General features: G+C 41.3%; 1 protein-coding gene across 4 annotated transcripts in view; it reads left to right on the top strand.

Annotated features, from left to right (window-relative positions):
• RNF121 (ring finger protein 121) overlaps positions 1-19,100 on the top strand; it is an 83,192-nt gene that overhangs the window by 16,592 nt on the left and 47,500 nt on the right. For 3 of the 4 annotated variants that reach the window (XM_027563017.1, XM_027563018.1, XM_027563016.1), the window contains one exon: positions 16,662-16,699. The exons of the other annotated variant lie outside the window; for it this stretch is intronic. In XM_027563017.1, the coding sequence (XP_027418818.1) occupies positions 16,662-16,699 (38 nt within the window). The remainder of the gene's footprint in view (positions 1-16,661; positions 16,700-19,100) is intronic. 4 annotated transcript variants of the gene reach the window in all.

The raw sequence follows: 19,100 nt of genomic DNA, 5'->3' as shown, positions 1-19,100 counted from the left end.
TTTGTGCAAATTGTAAATTTCTGGAGAACAGAGGAGGAAGGGAACTACTCTCTGCCTGAGGAGATCTGCTAGACTCTAAGCTCATTGAGAGTGAGAGCTGTTGTTTATTTATTATTGTATTCCCTGTCTAGAGCATAGCATGATCAGTTAACAGTTGTTGAATGGGGGTGTGAGTGAATAAAGTTGGAGAATATGTCACAAAGGAGGTGATATTTGAGCTGCATCTTAAGGAATAGAAATGAACTAGAGAGTGAAGGTCAGGAAAGAATTCTAGGAAGAGAAGACAGCAGCAGCCAAAGCACTGAGGGAGAAAAGGGAGGAGCATGTTAGAGTGGTAGGTGATGGAGTGAGGCTGGAGTGAAAGGCCGTTTGTTGGAGGTGTTGAGATAAGTAGCTGGTTGTACCAGATGATGACGTGCCTTGTGTGTCATACCAAGGAGTTTTGGACTTTAATCCAAAGGCAGTAGAAAATTGTCATAGTTGTCAGAGTAGGGGGCTGATGCAGTCAGATGGTGTCTGATAAAGATTACTGTGGCTGCTTCTGTTATGAATTGTTCTGGCAGAGAGTACCTCGAAAGTGACTGCACGTCTAGGAGAGAGCACAAGATAAAGTCTGGACCAACGAGGTGTGGCAATGAAAATCTGGGGGGAGATTTCATAGGTGGGTGAATATTCCAGACACATGGGCTTCAGGAGTTTTATAGTTTCGGTCTTGAAGGGCTTCTGGAAGAGGTGACATCTGGGTTGGTCTTTAAGGATGGGTAGAAAAGTAAAGAGTGTGTGGAAAGCTGGAGTGCAGGTAGGAGAGAGAGAGGAGGACGAGGTGGAGAGGAAGCCAGTTGGAGAAATAGAAATTTTATGAGGTAGGAATTGAAGAACCCAGGAAGTGAGCATTAAATGCCCCCAAATTTGATGATTGTTGAATGTGAGAGAGGTCATTAAATATTCCTTCCACTTCTGTAGAAATTTGAAAAGTTTGTTTTAAAAAGCTTTCCAGTTAGCTGGCCTGGAGATTGTGCTTTTCTGGTGATAGTGGGAGGGGTGGAGTGGTGGGCAGACAGCAGCCATAGCAGTTATCCCAGCCAGCGTCTGCTCTCACTCCGCTGCCCAGTGTGCTGGCCATGGCAGGCTTCACGGTTTGACTAAGCATGACCAATGTCTTCATGGTCCCCAGATGACTTATGAGGTCTGAAAAATGAGATAATTGCACTTTAATTAATTGGCCTTGAATTCTTGCTAGGGCTAAGGAGTTAGAGAAGAATGTGAGCAAGAAGGAAAGTGGAAGTTACAAATATGCGTAGGCCATTAAACTTTGGACTTGACATGTTATCCTAATCACTCAGCAGGCCATGGTATCTTTCCCAGGAGACAGAGGCAGCTAGCATGATGGTTTTGCTGTATTCGTAACAGGCTTAGAAACTAGCTAATCTCTCCTTTCCCTGGATTTACACAGCATTTTGTTTATGTGTCAATGGTTATCTTTATCATATTATGTTTAATAGTCTGTCTCCACTCTACCCCTTGGACTGTGACTACCGCAGGGCAAAGGTTGGACTTAGTCATCTCTAAGGTTCTGTGAAAGAGTGATGTCTCTAGCTGCGTGGTTGCTCAGTCTCTGACTTGAAAGGATCAGTTGAGACCTCGCAAGTGCCAGGTTGCCCTGGTGGGTGGGGTTCCAGAGTTTAGGGCCCTTTGCAGTTAACAGGTGCTTGAAGCTAGGGCAAGAGGCCCTCCTCCAAGTGATGGAGATTTCTGATGCATGGTCGTTGCTTGGTAAATTTTCATTGACTTAATTTGGTAGCATCCTGTTATATCACATCTCACCACAGTAGAGGCATTTGCTTTCACTTCTGTGGTAGCTAAGGAAACTGTGGTAGTCTAGAAAGTCAGAGTATTATAGCTGACTCCAAAGCTTTGGAGTTAGATTTGGCATGAATTATTACAGTATTTTAACTTTAATGGACCTTGAAAATCACTTAAGCCCACCTCCTCGTTTTATATTTGGGGAAACTGAGGCATGGAGAGAAGTGCCTTGTTTGTTGATATATAGCAAGTAAATAGCTATGCCAAATGAGGACTTACAACTTTTTCTTAATCACTGAGGAAGGTGGTTGTTGCTCTGGAGCCACGTAAAAGCCAAGGAAATAAGGCATTCCGCATGGGCTAGTTTTCCTATCCAGCCTGCCCATGTTCTCCTTTTGTTGGAAACCTGTTTGGGGAAACCAGAGTGTCTACATGTAGCCACATGATAGCCTACTTTTTCATTTTTTTCTTCTCTCACTCTGCTTTATTTTCTTCATAACACTGCTACCAGAAATTATTTCATACTATAAATATATATTTACTTGCATATGTATTATCTGTTTTCTTCCTTAGATGGTTTTATAAGGGAAGAGATGTGTTTTATGACTGTCTTGTGCTTGAATGAATGAGCAGATGAACAGATACTTTTTGGCTGTCCCCAAGATGCCAAGCACATGCTTCCTAGGACTTTGCCATTTGCAGGTCATGACATGTCTGTTTCTTTGGTTGGGATTGATCATTCTTGGATATATCTAAACCTTCCTTAAACATAGAATACACATTATTGGCAAATGACTGTCCAGTAACTTTATAGTGCTTACATGAGTCGAGAATGAGGTTACCTTTTTTTGTGGATTTAGATGGTATAAGATTTAGCCACTTGAAAAAAACAAAAAAAAGATTTAGCCACTTGATCAGTTAAACCCAGTAGAGGACAGAATCTTGGAAGCGGTAGAGCAATGTGACTTGGCAGCTGGGGAGAGAATTCTTGGTGCATAGCTGTGGAGAGACAGCAGGATTCAGGGCTGACTTACCCAGTAGGCACAGTGCCCAGTGGCCCATAAAAATGTCTTAATTTCTTTTAATCAGAAGAGAAAAATGGATATAATCCACCTTGGATTGTACATCTTTATATTAATGCAGTTATAAAATATATTTTGAAATACTTAAAAAATTTTTTATTTTTACTTATTTTTGGCTGTGCTAGGTCTTCATTTCTGTGCCCGGGCTTTCTCTAGTTGCAGCAAGTAGGCACCACTCTCTAGTTGCAGTGCATGGGCTTCGCACTGCAGCGGCTTCTTGTTGCAGAGCATGGGCTCCAGCGTGTGGGCCTCAGTACTTGCAAACACAGGCTCAGTAGTTTTGATGCATGGACTTAGTTGCCCCTCGGCATGTGCAACCTCCACAGCGCAGGAATTGAACCTGTGTCCCCTGCATTGGCAGGCAGATTCTTAACCACTGGACCACCAGGGATGTCCCTAATATATATATTTTTAATGTAGGAAGCGTTCCACAAAGGCGAAAGTACCTAGGGCCCAAGAAAGTCATAATGTGGCCCTCGCATGACCTTGAGGCTAGTCATTGGCTTGGCCATTTGAGGCCCAAAGCTTTGACTCTGATTTCGTCCTTAAGGTCTGTGATTCTTTCCCCGTCACTCCTGTCCCTGTCCCCCATAATGTCATCTTTAGTGAGTGATTTTCTCCTTTATACCTCATTTGTGTGTTTTGTAAAATGGAGAGTTGTGTTCCCTCTACTGAGTAAATGCTTTTAAAACAGCCTAATTGTTTTATTTTTTATCTGTCTTCTCAAGGGCAGGAAAAAATGTCTGGTTCATCTTTGTATCTCCATGACTAGCCAGAACCTACACATTCAGTACACAAGTGCCTTAAATGAGAGTTGAGTAAATGAATAAATGTATCAGACTTTACAGATAGCTTCAGAGGCTTTCTTTTCTTTCTCTATAGTATGCTTTACATACATTCTTTCAGTTCAGTTCAGTCGCTCAGTCGTGTCCGACTTTGTGACCCCATGAACCACAGCATGACAAGCCTCCCTGTCTGTCACCAACTCCTGGAGTTTCCCCAGACTCAAGTCCATTGAGTCAGTGATGCCATCCAAACATCTTATCCTCTGTCGTCACCTTCTCCTGCCTTCAGTCTTTCCCAGCATCAGGGTCTTTTCAAATGAGTCAGCTCTTCACATCAGGTGGCCAAAGTATTGGAGTTTCAGCTTCAATATCAGTCCTTCCAGTGAACACCCAGGGCTGATCTCCTTTAGGGTGGACTGGTTGGATCTCTTTGCAGTCCAAGGGACTCTGAAGAGTCTTCTCCAACACCACAGTTCAAAAGCATCAATTCTTTGGCACTCAGCTTTCTTTTTAGTCCAACCCTCACATCCATACATGACTACTGGAAAAACCATAGCCCTTGATGAGACGGACCTTTGTTGACAAAGTAAAGTCTGTGCTTTTGAATATGCTCTCTAGGTTGGTCATAACTTTCCTTTCAGGGAGTAAGTGTCTTTTAATTTCATGGCTGCAGTCACTATCTGCAGTGATTTTAGAGCCCCCAAAAATAAAGTCAGCCGCTGTTTCCCCATCTATTTGCCATGAAGTGACAGGACTGGATGCCATGATCTTAGTTTTCTGAATGTTGAGCTTTAAACCAACTTTTTCACTCTCCTCTTTCACTTTCATCAAGAGGCTCTTTAGTTCTTCACTTTCTGCCATAAGGGTGGTATCATCTGCATATCTGAGGTTATTTATACTTCTCCAAGCAGTCTTGATCCCAGCTTGTGCTTCCTCCAGCCCAGAGTTTCTCATGATGTACTCTGCATAGAAGTTAAATAAGCAGAGTGACAATATACAGCCTCGACGTACTCCTTTTCCTATTTGGAACCAGTCTGTTGTTCTATGTCCAGTTCTAACTGTTGCTTCCTGACCTGCATACAAGTTTCTCGAGGCAGGTCAGGTGGTCTGGTATTCCCATGTCCTTCAGAATTTCCCACAGTTTATTGTGATCCACACAGTCAAAGGCTTTGGCATAGTCAATAAAGCAGAAATAGATGTTTTTCTGGAACTCTCTTGCTTTTTCCATGATCCAGCGGATGTTGGCAATTTGATCGCTGGTTCCTCTGCCTTTTCTAAAACCAGCTTGAACATCAGGAAGTTCACGGTTCACATATTGCTGAAGCCTGGCTTGGAGAATTTTGAGCATTCCTTTACTAGCGTGTGAGATGAGTGCAATTGTGCAGTAGTTTGAGCATTCTTTGGCATTGCCTTTTCTTTGGGATTGGAATGAAAACTGACCTTTTCCAGTCCTGTGGCCACTGCTGAGATTTCCAAATTTGCTGGCATATTGAGTGCAGCACTTTCACAGCATCATCTTTCAGGATTTGAAATAGCTCAACTGGAATTCCATCACCTCCACTAGCTTTGTTCATAGTGATGCTTTCTAAGGCCCACTTGACTTCACATTCCAGGATGTCTGGCTCTAGGTGAGTGATCACACCGTCGTGATTATCTGGGTCGTGAAGATCTTTTTTGTACAGTTCTTCTGTGTATTCTTGCCACCTCTTCTTAATATCTTCTGCTTGTGTTAAGTCCATACCATTTCTGTCTTTTATTGAGCCCATCTTTGCGTGAAATGATCCCTTGGTATCTCTGATTTTCTTGAAGAGATCTCTGGTCTTTCTCATTCTATTGTTTTCCTCTATTTCTTTGCACTGATTGCTGAGGAAGGCTTTCTTATCTCTCCTTGCTATTCTTTGGAACTCTGCATTCAAATGGGTATACCTTTCCTTTTCTCCTTTGCTTTTTGCTTCTCTTCTTTTCACAGCTATTTATAAGGCCTCCTCAGACAGCCATTTTGCTTTTTTGGATTTCTTTTTCTTGGAGATGGTCTTGATCCCTGTCTCCTGTACAGTATCACGAACCTCCATCCCTAGTTCATCAGACACTCTATCAGATCTAGTCCTTTAAGTCTATCTCTCACTTTTACTGTATAGTCATAAGGGATTTGATTTAGGTCATACCTGAATGGTCTAGTGGTTTTCCCCACTTTCTTCAACTTAAGTCTGAATTTGGCAATAAGGAGTTCATGATCTCAGCCGCAGTCAGCTCCCAGTCTTGTTTTTGCTGACTGTATAGAGCTTCTCCATCTTTGGCTTCAAAGAATATAATCAGTCTTATTTCAGTGTTGACCGTCTGGTGATGTCCATGTGTAGAGTCTTCTCTTGTGTTGTTGGAAGTGGGTGTTTGCTATGACCAGTGCGTTCTCTTGGCAAAACTCTATAAGGCTTTGCCCTGCTTTATTCTGCACTCCAAAGCCAAATTTGCCTGTTACTCCAGGTATTTCTTGACTTCCTACTTTTGCATTCCAGTCCCCTATAATGAAAAGGACATCTTTTTTGGATGTTAGTTCTAAAAGGTCTTGTAGATCTGGTATTGTATATATGGTAGTATGTATGTCCAGCTATCTTTTCAGAGGTTCTGATATATAGAGCTATGTGGACACTTAAGAAAATAATGTGGGAAACAAGGGTGTTGTACCTTCTTAGAGAGTTAAGAGCCAGTGTGAACAATCAGGTCCACAGGGGAAATGAATAGTCTTTTTAACAAATGATGCTGAGACAGCTAGATAGCCATAGGCAAAAGAATGAAGTTGGACCCCCTGCATCGCACCATATAAAAAAATTGACTCAAAACAGGCCAATGGGGTGGGGGGTGGGGCAGGGAACAGACCAATGACGTAAATGTAATAACTAAAAATATAAAACTCTCAGAAGAAGAGTAGTCATAAATCACTATCAAATTAGACAGTAGTTTCTTAGATATGACACAAAAAGTAAAAGCAGTAAAAGAAAAAGAAAACTGTACTTCATTAAAATGAAAAACTTGTATTGCATAGGACATCACCAAAAAAAGTAAAAAGACAACCCACAGAATGGAAGAAGGGGATTTACCTGGTGGCCCAGACAGTAAAGAATCCGCCTGCAATGCGGGAGACCTGGGTTTGATCCCTGGGTTGGGAAGATCCCCTGGAGGAGGGCATGGCAACCCACTCCAGTATTCTTGCCTGGAGAATTCCATGGACAGAGGAGCCTGGCGGGCTACAGTCCATGGGGTCGCAAAGAGTCGGACATGATTGAGCGACTAAGCACAGCATAGAATGAGAGAAAGTACTTGCAGGTCATGTATCAGATAAGAGACTTTATATCCAGAATATATTAAAAAAACTTTTATAACTCAACAATTAAAATATAAATAACCTACTTTTAAAAAATGGACAGAAGGGTTTCAATATGGCATGTAAGAAGCTTGGAAATCACTATTCTGTCCTAAGAATGAGTAAAAAGCTGAAAAAACTGAAAAATCAACAATTCTTAGATCTTTAGAAAAGTGAGGTCATGGACAAAGACAAACTGCTGGCATGAATCACAACTTACAGAAGCAGAAACCTCTGTGGGAACCAGTATTGGCGCAGGGAAACCTGGATTGTAATAAATTGCTCGAGGCTCAGTGTGGACAACTCAAAGTTAAGAACTCCACAGGTACTCATAGATATTCAGGGCCCCCACAATGACCTTCCAGGTATCTGGCAGGTTCTTACATTGAGTATTGAGAAAAATCCCTTTGTGCTTTTGTGGCTGGCAGGGCTGGGAAAGAACCTTTTAAAAATACTACAGAGCATTCTGTTCTTCTTAAGATCTGCCATCAGGGGAAACTGTTTAACCATAGTCTAACCTTTTGGGGTTTTATCAGAGCCTGACTGATCTAGGGGAAAGAAAATACCCATCTCTGACCAGTTGTAGCTTTTTATGTTGGATAAGGGAAATCCCCAACTCCGTCCTCTTAAGCCATTGTGCCCCACCTAAGAGGGGTGGGTGAGGCACTGCGAAGCACTTGTGAAGTTCACACTCCACAGGCACACACTCACTAAAAGACTGAAACCCAGTCATAGAACTGGAGAAGGCTGTTCCTCCCCAGCATCCTACCACTACAGTACTAAATCCCTGTTTATAGAAATTCCTTTTACCTCGTATATCATACCCAGCTATCAAAAAATTGCAAGATATATTAAAAGGCAAAACATACTTTGAAGAGACAGGCCAAGTATCAGAATTAAACCCATCTCTGGCAGGGATGTTGGAATCACTAGACAAGGAATTTAAAATAACTGATTGCTGTGCTAAGTATGCTCAAATGGATACACGAGACAACATGCAAGAACAGCTGGGCATTGTACGCAGATAAATTTACATTCTAAGAAGGAATCAAAAAGAAATGTTTAGAGATCAAAAACACCCTGACAGAAGTGAAAAATGCCCTTGATGGGCTTATCAATAGACTAGATAAAGCCGAAGAAAGAGTCTCCCGAGCTTGAGAATATTTCAGTAGAAACCTATAAAAATTAAAAAATAAAGACTTGAAAGAAAATATCCCAAGAACTGTGGGACTACTACAAAAGTAAAGGTGTGTTGTTATGGTCTGAATGTTCATGTTCCCCATAAATTCATATGTTGAAATCCTAATCCTAAAGGTATTGGTGTTAGGAGATGGGGCTTATAGGAAGTGATTAGGTCCTGAGGGCAGAACCCTCATAATTGGAGTCTGTACTCTTACAGTAGAGGCCCCACAGAGTTTCCTAATCCCTTCCAGCTTGTGCTTGATCCTGGACTTCCACCCTCCAGAAATGTGAGAAGTAAATGTTTGTTGTTTATAAGCCACCTAGTCAATGGTACTTTGTCACAGCGACCTGAATAGACAGAAACAGGTGCATCATGGGAATAACAGAAGGAGGAGAGAAACAAATATTTTAAACAATAATGACAGGGAATCTCTTCAAGTTAATGTCAGACACCAAACCACTGATCCAGGAAGTTCAGAAAACACCAAGCAGGTTAAATGCCAACACCGCGCCTCCCCTCCCCCCACTACATCTAGGCATATCATTTTTCAAATCATAGAAAGTCAGAGACAAAGAAAAAATTCTGAAAGAAGCCAGCAGAGAAAACACTTTACCTATAGAAGAGTAAAGACAAACCCCCATCTGCCTAGATTTCTGTATCCTGAAAATCAGCCTTCAAAAGAGGAGAAATAGGGTCTCCCTGATGGTTCAGTGGTTAAGAATCCACCTGCCAGTGCAGGGGACACAGGTTCAATCCCTGGTCTGGGAAGATTCCACGTGCTGCGGAGCAGCTAAGCCGGTGCACCACGGCTTCTGAGCCCATGCTTCACAAGAGAAGCATCCACATTAAGAAGTCTGCACCACAACTAGAGGAGCCCCAGCCCACTGGAACTAGAGAAAGCCCGTGTGCAGCAACAAAGACCCAAATAAATTAAATTAAAAAAGACAGACAAAAATAGAGCAAATTTGTTGCTAGTAGGCTGTCTTGCTTCCGGTGGCACTAGTGGTAAAGAATCCACCTGCCAGTGCAGAGATTCAAGAGACTCGGGTTTGATCCCTGCATCAGGAAGGTAGCCTGGAGAAGGAAATGGCAACCCACTCCAGTATTCTTGCCTGAAAGTCCCATGGGCAGAGGAGCCTGCCGGGCTACAGTCCACAGTGTGGCAAAGGCTCAAACATGACTGAGCACACACACAGGCTTGTCTTGCAAGAAATATTAAAAGTTGTTTAGAGAGAGGAAAATAAGAGAGGTCAGAGCCTCAGGTCTACCTAAACAAAGGAAAAGCATTGGAATGGGAGTAAGTGAAAGTAGACTGAAAAAACATTTATTTTACTAATTCTTTTTTTAATTGTAAATTTTATTGTATCTTAAATGTCATTTTCCACATGTTCTTTGCTAATATAGAAATATAACTTTTGTGTGTATGTTTATATTCTGCCACCTTGCTGAACGCTGTTATTCTAGAATTTTTTTTTCATAGATTCTTTGGGATTTTCTGTGTAGGCCATCATGTCATCTGCAAATAAGGGACAGTTTTATTTCTTTTTAGTCTGTACCTTTTATCACTTTATTTTGTTGGCCAGAAACGTCAGTATGTTTTGAATAGTAGTGGTGAGGGTGGACATCCTGACATTATTTCTGATCTTAGGGGAAAAGCATTCAGTCTTTCACCATTAAATATATAAGCTATAGGAATTTTGTAGTGGCTCTTTTAGTTTACAAGTTGTTGATTGATATAACAGTGAATAGTTTTGTGAAAGTTGTAATACCGACACTGTATTTGACTGCATATGTTTCTGTATGTGTACTTAGGGATAAGTGAAATGAATGACAGCAATGATACAAGGGATGAGAGGAGGAATTAAGATTATTTTGTTGTTATAAGGTACTCACACTGTCTGTGACGTGATACAGTATTGTTTGAAAGTGGATTTTACTATTTATGTATATTGTAAATTCTAGAGCAACCTCTAAAAGAAGTAAAAATAAAAGTATAGGGAATTCCATGTTGGTCCAGTGGTCATGACTCTGTGCTTTCACTGCTGATGGCCCAGGTTCAATCCTTGGTTGGGGAACTAAGATCCCACAAACTGCACAGCGTGGCCAAAAAAAAGTATAACTGATAAGCTAAGAAAGGAAAGGAAATGTAATCATAATATTCTCAGTTAAAACTACAAAAGGCAGAAAAAGATTAGAAGACAAAAAAAGGAACAGGCAAGGGCAACACATAGAAAACAGTAACAAATATATAGTAGATATTAATCCAACTGTATCAATCACTTTGAACATTAGTTGTTTAAATGCATCAATTAAAAGAGATTGTCAGGAAAAAAGACTGTCAGGGACTTCCCTGGTGGTTCAGTGGTTGAGAATCCATCCTCCAATGCAGAGGGTGCAGGTTGAATCTCTGGTTGGGGAACTAAGATGCCACGTGTGTGTGTGTGTTTTCAGTTGTGTCCGATTCTTTATGACCCCGTTGACTGTGGCTCCCCAGGCTGCTCTGTCCGTGGAATTTTCCAGGCAAGAAATACTCGAATGGGTTGTCATTTACTCTTCCAGGGGATCTTCCCAACCTAGGGATTGAACTCATGTCTCTCGCGTCTCCTGCATTGGCAGGCAGATTCTTTACCACTGAGCCACCTGGGAAGCCCAAGATCCCACATGCCACAACTAAGACCTGACACAGCCATAAATAAATATACAATAAAGAAATAAAGGACTATTACCTAAAATACACAAAGAACTCTTTCAACTCAGTAATAAGAAAACCTGTTTAAAAAGTAGGCTAGAGACTTTAACAAAGAAGATACATAGTTAGAAAGATACACCAAAGAAGACACATAGATAGAAAATAAGCATGTGAAAGATGTCCCACCTCATGTAGTCAGCGAAATTCAAATTAAAACAGCAGTGAGATACCACTACACACCTATTAGAATCATCAGAATCTGAGACACTGACACTGCCAAATACTGGGAGGATGTGGAGCAACAGGAACTGTCATTCATTTCTGGTGGGAATGCAAGAGAATATCTTCCGTCAAACTTTGGAAGATAGTTTTGCAGTTTCTTGCAAAATTAAACTTACTATTACCATACCATATCCAGGAGTTGTGCTCCTTAATATATCCCCAAAGGAGCTGAAAATGTATGTTCATACAGAAACCTGTACACAGATCTTTATAGCAGCTTAATAATTGCTAAAATTTGGAAGCAACCAAGATGTCTTTTGCTTCCCAGGTGGCCCAGTGGTAAAGAATCTGCCTGACAGTGCAGGAGACAAAGAGACACATGTTCAATCCCTACGTTGGGAAGGTCCCCTGGAGTAGGAAATGGCAACCCATTCCAGTATTCTTGACTGGAAAATTCCATGGACAGAGGAGCATGGCAAGCTGTAGTTCCGGTGGTGCAGAGTCGGGCGTGACTGAGTGACTGAGCACACATAGCGTCTTAGTAGGTGAATGGGTAAATAAACTGTGGCACTTCCAGACAGTGGAGTTTAATTCAGTACTAAAACAGAAATGAGCTATTAAACCCTGAACACACATGGAGGAAGATTAAATGCATGTTACTAAGTGAAAGAAGCCAATGTGAAAAGGCTGTGTACTACATGATTTCAACTATATGGACAAGGTGATACTATGGAGACCGTAAAAAGAGCAGTGGTGGCTAGGGATTAGGGGAGATGGAGGGATGAATAAGAGGAGCACAGAGAATTTTTAGGTCGGTAGGACTACTCTGTATGATACTCTGTTTATGGATATGTGTCCATAAGAATGTTATGTTTGTCCTAGCCCATAGAATGTACATCAGTAGTGAACTCTGAGGTAAACTATGGACTTTGGGTGATGATACGTCAATGTAGGTTCCTCAGTTGGCACAAAGGTACTTCTCTGATGAGGGATGTTGATGAGGGAGGCTATGCATATTGAGGAGCAGGGAGCATATGGAAAATTCTGCTTTCCACTCAGTTTTGTTGTGAACTTAAAAGTGAAGTCACTCAGTCGTGTCCAGCTCTTTGCGACCCCATGGACTGTAGCCTACCAGGCTCCTCCGTCCATGGGATTTTCCAGGCAAGAGTACTGGAGTGGGGTGCCATTGCCTTCTCCAGGAGATCTTCCTGACCCAGGGGTTGAACCTGGGTCTCCTGCATTGTATGCAGACGCTTTACTGTCTGAGCCACCAGGGAAGTTTGTGAACCTAAAACTGCTGGGAAAAAAAATCTGTTTTTAACAAGTGGACGAAGGATCTGGATAAATTTTTCTCCAAAGAAGATATGTGAATGGCTGATAGTCATACGAAAAGGTGCTCAACATCGTTATACGTCAGAGGAACGCAAAATCAAAATCACATTAATCTACCATTTCACACTCAGTGGGATGCTTCTTACCAAAAAGATAATACCAAGTGTTGTCAACAATGTGGAGGAATTGGAACTCTTGTGCACTGCTGGGGGGCATGTGAAATGGTACAACTGCTGTGGAAAACAAAGTGTCAGTTCTTCCAAAGGTTAGGCATTGAGTTACCATACAACCAGACCATTCCACTACTAGATATATGCTCAGGCGAAATGAGATCATGTCTGTATGAAAACTTGTAAGTTAACGTTCATAACAGCATTATTTATAATAACACAAAGCTGTAAACAATGCAGATGTCCATCAGCTGATGAACGGGCAAAGAAAATATTGTATATCCATATAATATAGTATTATTTGGCAGTAAAAAGGAATGACTATAATACTTGCAGCAACACTGAAAATATGCTAAGTGAAAGAAGCCATTCTCTAAAGACCACATATTGTCAAATCTCATTTATATGAAACGTCTAGAACAGGCAAATGTGTAGATAGAGATCGAAATTAAATTAGTGGTTTCTTGGGCTGAGGGATGTTGCAGAGTGATGGCCGACTTGGTTTCATTTTTAGAGTAGTAAAAACCGTTCTAAATTTAAAGAGCAGTGATGGTAGCACAACTCTGCATATACTAAAAACATTGAATAGCACATTTTAAATGGGTGAATTTTATGCCATGTGAATTAGATCTCAGGAAAGCTGTTAACAAAAGCAGTTCAGGTGTGTGGAGGTGTGTGACTGTAGGACAGACTGAATGTGAGTGCTGGAATGCAACAGCAGTGCTTTTATGTGCGTGTGAATTACCTGGGTATCTTATTAAATGCAACTTCTGATCCAGGAGGTCCGGGATGGATTCTGAAGCCTCTGTTTTTAAGCTCTCAGGGTGCTGATGCTTCTGGACTGTGGATCATGCTCAAAGCAGTTGAGGATTTTTTTTTCCCTTCAGTGAGTGGGGTCAGTCTAATGGGCCTTTCTGGACCCAGGAGGATTTGGCTGGCATTTTGCATGGAAGGCAGAATGTGGTTTGGTGGAAGAAAAAGGTTGAAGGGACAAACTAATCAGTCTGTGTAAAGATTCAAGAGACCCCAGAGTATCAGTATTTGTGGGGGACAGAGGCCTGCTTGTGGGATTACACTGGTGGATCCATCTGTGTTTTGCATCTGAAAAAATATATCAGTCAACCACAGATCATTTTCCATTTTTGTGAAATTTTATCTTGCCCTCTGCCTGACATTTTTGATTTAAATTCTTTCAAATCTGGACTTTGGTAGATTAACACGACTAGAAGCTTTGTGAAATCCTAGGAGAGGGGTGATTGGTTGTCAAAAAGACATTCTGTGTTCGAGTCTTAGGAGTGGAATATGGGCCTATCAATCCTGCCCTGGGAGCCTGCCCAATTAGCTACCTGAGCCTGGACAGGGGACCTGAATGACTTACTGCTTGGCCCCAGATGAATAAACTCATTAGTGAGGGAGAAAATGCAGATGTATTTCTAGGGTACAGCTTACTTACAGAATAGCTTATAGCTCTCCTTGTTTTTCCACTTGAGCTAGATGACTGGTTTGGATGTAATTTTTAAAATCTTTTGGTTCAGGATGGAAATATTAAAGCCACATCATTTCTTGACTCTTACCATTACTCCACTCCAGTACTCACGCTACTCCATGAAATGCTAAATGGCCTTCTAAGCACCAGGTCTAGTCTCAGTGTAAGAGCTTGCCCTTCTGAGCCTTCCCTGAGGCTCTGAAAGCATCACTGTCCTGTGCTTCACCAACATTCAGTTCCCTGGCCTCTCCAGGTACTTTGTGAAATACACTCAGGAGATTCAAGTTGGAACCCTAGGTTGGGAAGATTCCCTGGAGAAGTGCATGGCAACCCACTTCTGTATTGCCTGGAAAATTCCGTGGACAGAGGACTGTGATGGGCTAGTCCATGGGGTTGCAAAGAGTTGGACATGACTTAGCAACTGAGCACCTGTGCTCCTAGGAGGAAAGGCAGTGAAATCACTTGCAGTATAATACTAGTATATTCTCACAGCCCCACAATGAAGTCAGAAGACAGTCTCTGTTTTCCAATGAGAGAAACTTTAAGGCACAAATAGTAGCACGCTTGAGCACTATCTCACAGAGAGGTGTCCCCATGCCTGGCCCAGTTCTCTGGATCTTCCTTGTTTTCCATTCAACAGACTTGTCTTGCTTTTTTGAATATGTAGTTGTGTTTTGTTTTGACATGCAGTTTTTTTAAGCATGATTTTCTGGGTGCCTCCAGAAAATGAATACTTATTTCCCAGATGCTCCTTAGGTATTTTTCAAGTGTTTGTTTACATCCTCATTTAAGCATCTCCAGGTAGGATGCTGGTTTGTCAGCATACTTACTTATTACCCTGTTGGAAGGAATTCTGTTCAATTCCATAAGTACTCATTGAGTGTTTAATATATGCTCAGCTCTGCTATTCTTGAAAGACACAAAAGGAGTGTATTCTCCTTAGCTCTGTGAGATGCTCTAGGATGGGAGCAAGATAAACATAAGCAGGACTTGGACTAGGGTGAAGCATACAAAGTGCAGGGCACAGACTTGAAGGAGGCACTCACTCTTAAGGTCATGCAAGTGCAGGGTCAGTACCTGAAAGTGTGTGCCTCTGTAAATTTTGGGTCCTTGATGCCTTGCTTATATCACCCTGGCCCTGACCCTGGATTTAAGCAGCAGTTAAATCACTTGGAAAGCATATCTAAGATAATATAAGACTGTGGTTCTGAATTGTCTGCTCAGGTACCACCCAGCTGGGCCTTTCCATTTCCTGTATCTACTTGTCCTCTCTGGGAGGGGACCTCTGTCCTTCCAGGGAGATGAAGGACTGAGTCAGTCACTTGAATAAATTCCGTGAAACAGTGTAAAGTAGGATAAAGGGGTGGTTGATTTCAATACCTTGGTTGGCTGGGGAAAGCCTTGGGATATTGTTTCTCCCCTCCTCTCTCTCTTCCCCTCTTCTCCCTTCCCTTCTATCCCTCCCCTCTTTCCTTTTCTCCCTTTCCTTTCTTCCCTCCCTTTTCTTCCTTCTCTAGATGGGATATGTAGAAACCAGAAACCCCTCCCTAAGCAATGGTGAATTCCCACTGCACACACATAAAAGATATATGGTAAATATGTACCAACTTACTTAGTAGTAGAGTGATGTTCTGCCCATTTTACTTCACACATTCCACTTAAGGTACTTTTCTGAAGTTATTAGAGGAACAGTGGGAAACTGGGTCTTGAACTTCATAAGTACTAAAGGAATATTTGTTGATTGATTCCTTTGAGTGTTTATGACGGCTTTTCTTCTCTACATCAAAAAGCATTTTCAGCTCAGTTCAATGTAAGAATGTATTGAGTGACTTATGTCCTGAGGTTTGGGTATTTTTCCATATGGCTACACTCAAGCCCTGAACTCAAAGAATTTAGTAGTATTCTGTTGTTGTTCATTTGCTCCGTCGTGTCTGACTCTCTCTGACCCCATGGACTGCAGCACGCCAGGCTTCCCTGTCCTTCACCATCTCCTGGAGCTTGCTCAAACTCATATCCATTGAGTCAGTGATGCAGTCTCACCACTGCTCTAATTCTAGAGCAGTGGTTTTTCACCTGGGGGCAATTTTTCATCCCCCAAGGGACATTGGATAATATCTGTAGACTTCTTTGGTTGTTGTATCTGTGAAGATGTTACTCGCATCTAGTGGGTAGAGGCCAGGGATGCTGCTGTACATTATACAATCTACAGAATCCCCCCTTGCCAAACAACCCAGAGAATTAACCAGTCCAAGATTATCACTAGTGTCCAGGTTTAAGAAATCCTGCTATAAAAGGATAAGACTAACAAATAGAACTGGAGCTTTGTGGTTGGAAGGTCATACCACTAGCTGATAGCAGAGCAGGGACTGATGCTTAGTCTAATGAGGCCAATTAGAGTCAAATGGTATTATATGGCAGAATATTTTATCTAGCTTCATATCCCACAAATCCTGATTCATACTTTTAGCTCTAGCAAATGTGTGATCCCTGTATGTTGGGCAGGAACAGTTCTAAGACAGTAATGGATGTTTATGGTGGTGTCTTTCTACAGGTGGATATGTCAGAACTCTCTCCTGAGGAGCAATGGAAGTAAGTGTGACAGAACGGGCCCCTCATGGTGGGAACCATAGATTAATCCTACTGATAGAGTTGTACACCTACCCTTTTTGCTTCCTTATCTATGGGAGACAGTGACCTGTGACGAGGAGGACAGGTCATTTGAGATCTTTCCCAGTATTTGAGTCACTCCTGGGTAGCTCGCTCAATCTATTTAGGAGTAAATAGATAGTTGTACCAAACCATCCATCTGGGTTTGAATACTACTTCTGCGATTTCCTAATGATGTGATCTTGGGCAAGTTTACTTCATACTACCTTGGTTTTTCCAATTTGTAAAATGAGGAAAACTACAGTACCCATAATAGAGTTGAAGATTAATAATTGTGAAATTCTTAGAACAGTGCCTGGCATGTGGTAAGCTTCCAGTAAGTTTTACCTGTTTTGAGAATGGTTATCATCATTAGCATCATCATTATCTGGGAACCAGGGCAGAGAGCTCTGTTTGAGAAAATGGGAGGTGTATTTTCTGATCTCACATCTGCTACTGACTTGCTTTGTAACCAGAGTGAGTCAACAAATATCTTATTATCATTATTTCTCCTCAGTAAATGAGTTTCAACTTCACAAGGTAGCTGACCAATGAGCTGAAATCAACCCAGTGAAATTTTAATAGTGAGAAAAAAGCACTTCGTTTAGAGGAAAACTATTGATGATAAAAATATAGAATGGCAAAGATAGTGACTCATATGACAAGATTTTAGGTGACTTTAAGTGTAATATGCACCAGTTGTATACCTGAGCTACCAAAATATTCCACATTTTGGAAGGTGTTCATTGAAAGTATGCTGTCTGCCTTAAGGGAAGTAACAGTACTACTGTGTTCTGTTTTGCTGAGTCCGCACTGACTGTATTGTAAAACTGCATATTAAAAGATCTTTAGCTAAATACATCTAGAAGGCATTCAGAATTAATGGTCTTCACATTATGTTATATGCTTCATGTTTAAAAGATCTAGAACTGTTAGCCTAAAGGGGTCCAGGAAAATGGTGGTAGGAACAGGATTTTTTTTTTTTTTTTTAAGGAATTAAAAAAAAATTATATTTATTTTTGGTTGTGCTGGGTCTTTGTTGCAGCAAGCAGGGGCTACTCTCTAGTTGTAGTGGGTGGGCTTCTCATTGCAGTGGCTTCCCTTGTTGGAAGCATGGCTCTCGGCCATGGACTTCAGTAGTTGCCACTCCAGGACTCTAGAGTGCAGGCTTAGTAGTTGTGGTGGATGGGCTTAGTTGCTTCGTGGCATCCGGGATCTTCCCGGATCAGAGATTGAAACTGTGTCTCTCGCATTGGCAGGTAGATTCTTTACCACTGAGCCACCGGGGAAGCCTGGTTTTGTTTTGTTTTTAAATAATATTATGATAAATATTTGAAGGGGCAGCATTGTGAAAGAGAGAGTGGATATGTTCCAGAGCATAGGATTAGGTCTGAAGGATTGATGCTGTAGTAAGATAGATTTTATCTCATTATCAGAAACATAATTAAAATTATCGTGGTATTTTGGGACATCCCTGGTAGTCCATTGACTAAGGCTCCATGCTCCCAATGTAGGGGACCTGGGCTCAGTCCCTGATCAGGGAACTAGTTCCCACATGCCACAACTAAGATCTGGGGCAGGTAAATAAATACTAAAAAAAAAAAAAAAAATCATGGTATATTGAGATACTGAGCTTCCTGCTTCTTAAAGCATTAGTATTGTATTCCTTCATAGGCACATATGAGTATTAAAAATGTGTCAGACACTTCTGGTTCTAAATAGGTTACTTTAAGAGGCATATATTCTCAGCCAATGGAGGTATTCAAACACAGGATTACAAACTTGAGCTAGATGACTTCTATTTTTTCTCAATCCTTTCTTTGATTTCTTGTACACATTCAATCAGTTATATACTGTCTGAGAACAGGAAATTTATCTTTTATTGTCTTTATAACTCCCCACAGTCCTTAGGTTTTTAAATATCCATTGCCCTTTTAGTTTGGGCAACAAATAAACACTCCTATGAGGGAGGCAGAAAAGGTATGGACTCCTTTTGATAGATGAAGAAATTGTGGTGAAGAGATGTACATTTTCTTGGCTAAGACCACTTAGGTGTTTCTGAACCTAAGTTTCTGACTCCTCCCCGTATTAATATATTTTGTCAGATTCTCCCACCTAGGATAAAAATTTATGTAAGATGAACCCTTAAGTACTGTGGCTGCCTGGCTGGCTGACATTTGGTTGCCTACTAAATCTTCCAAATTAACATTTTATTATATTATGAAAAATCTCAGATACAGAAAAGTTGAAAGATTTGTACACTGAACACCCTTGTATCTACCAACTAGAATCTACAACTAACTTTTTGCTGTATTTCTTTATGATTTATCTGTTTATAATGCAT

Source organism: Bos indicus x Bos taurus, chromosome 15 (assembly GCF_003369695.1).
Source record: "Bos indicus x Bos taurus breed Angus x Brahman F1 hybrid chromosome 15, Bos_hybrid_MaternalHap_v2.0, whole genome shotgun sequence".
Taxonomy (NCBI): domain Eukaryota; kingdom Metazoa; phylum Chordata; class Mammalia; order Artiodactyla; family Bovidae; genus Bos; species Bos indicus x Bos taurus.
Note: the sequence above shows the minus strand (reverse complement) of the source record. Positions and strands in the feature narration are given on the sequence as shown.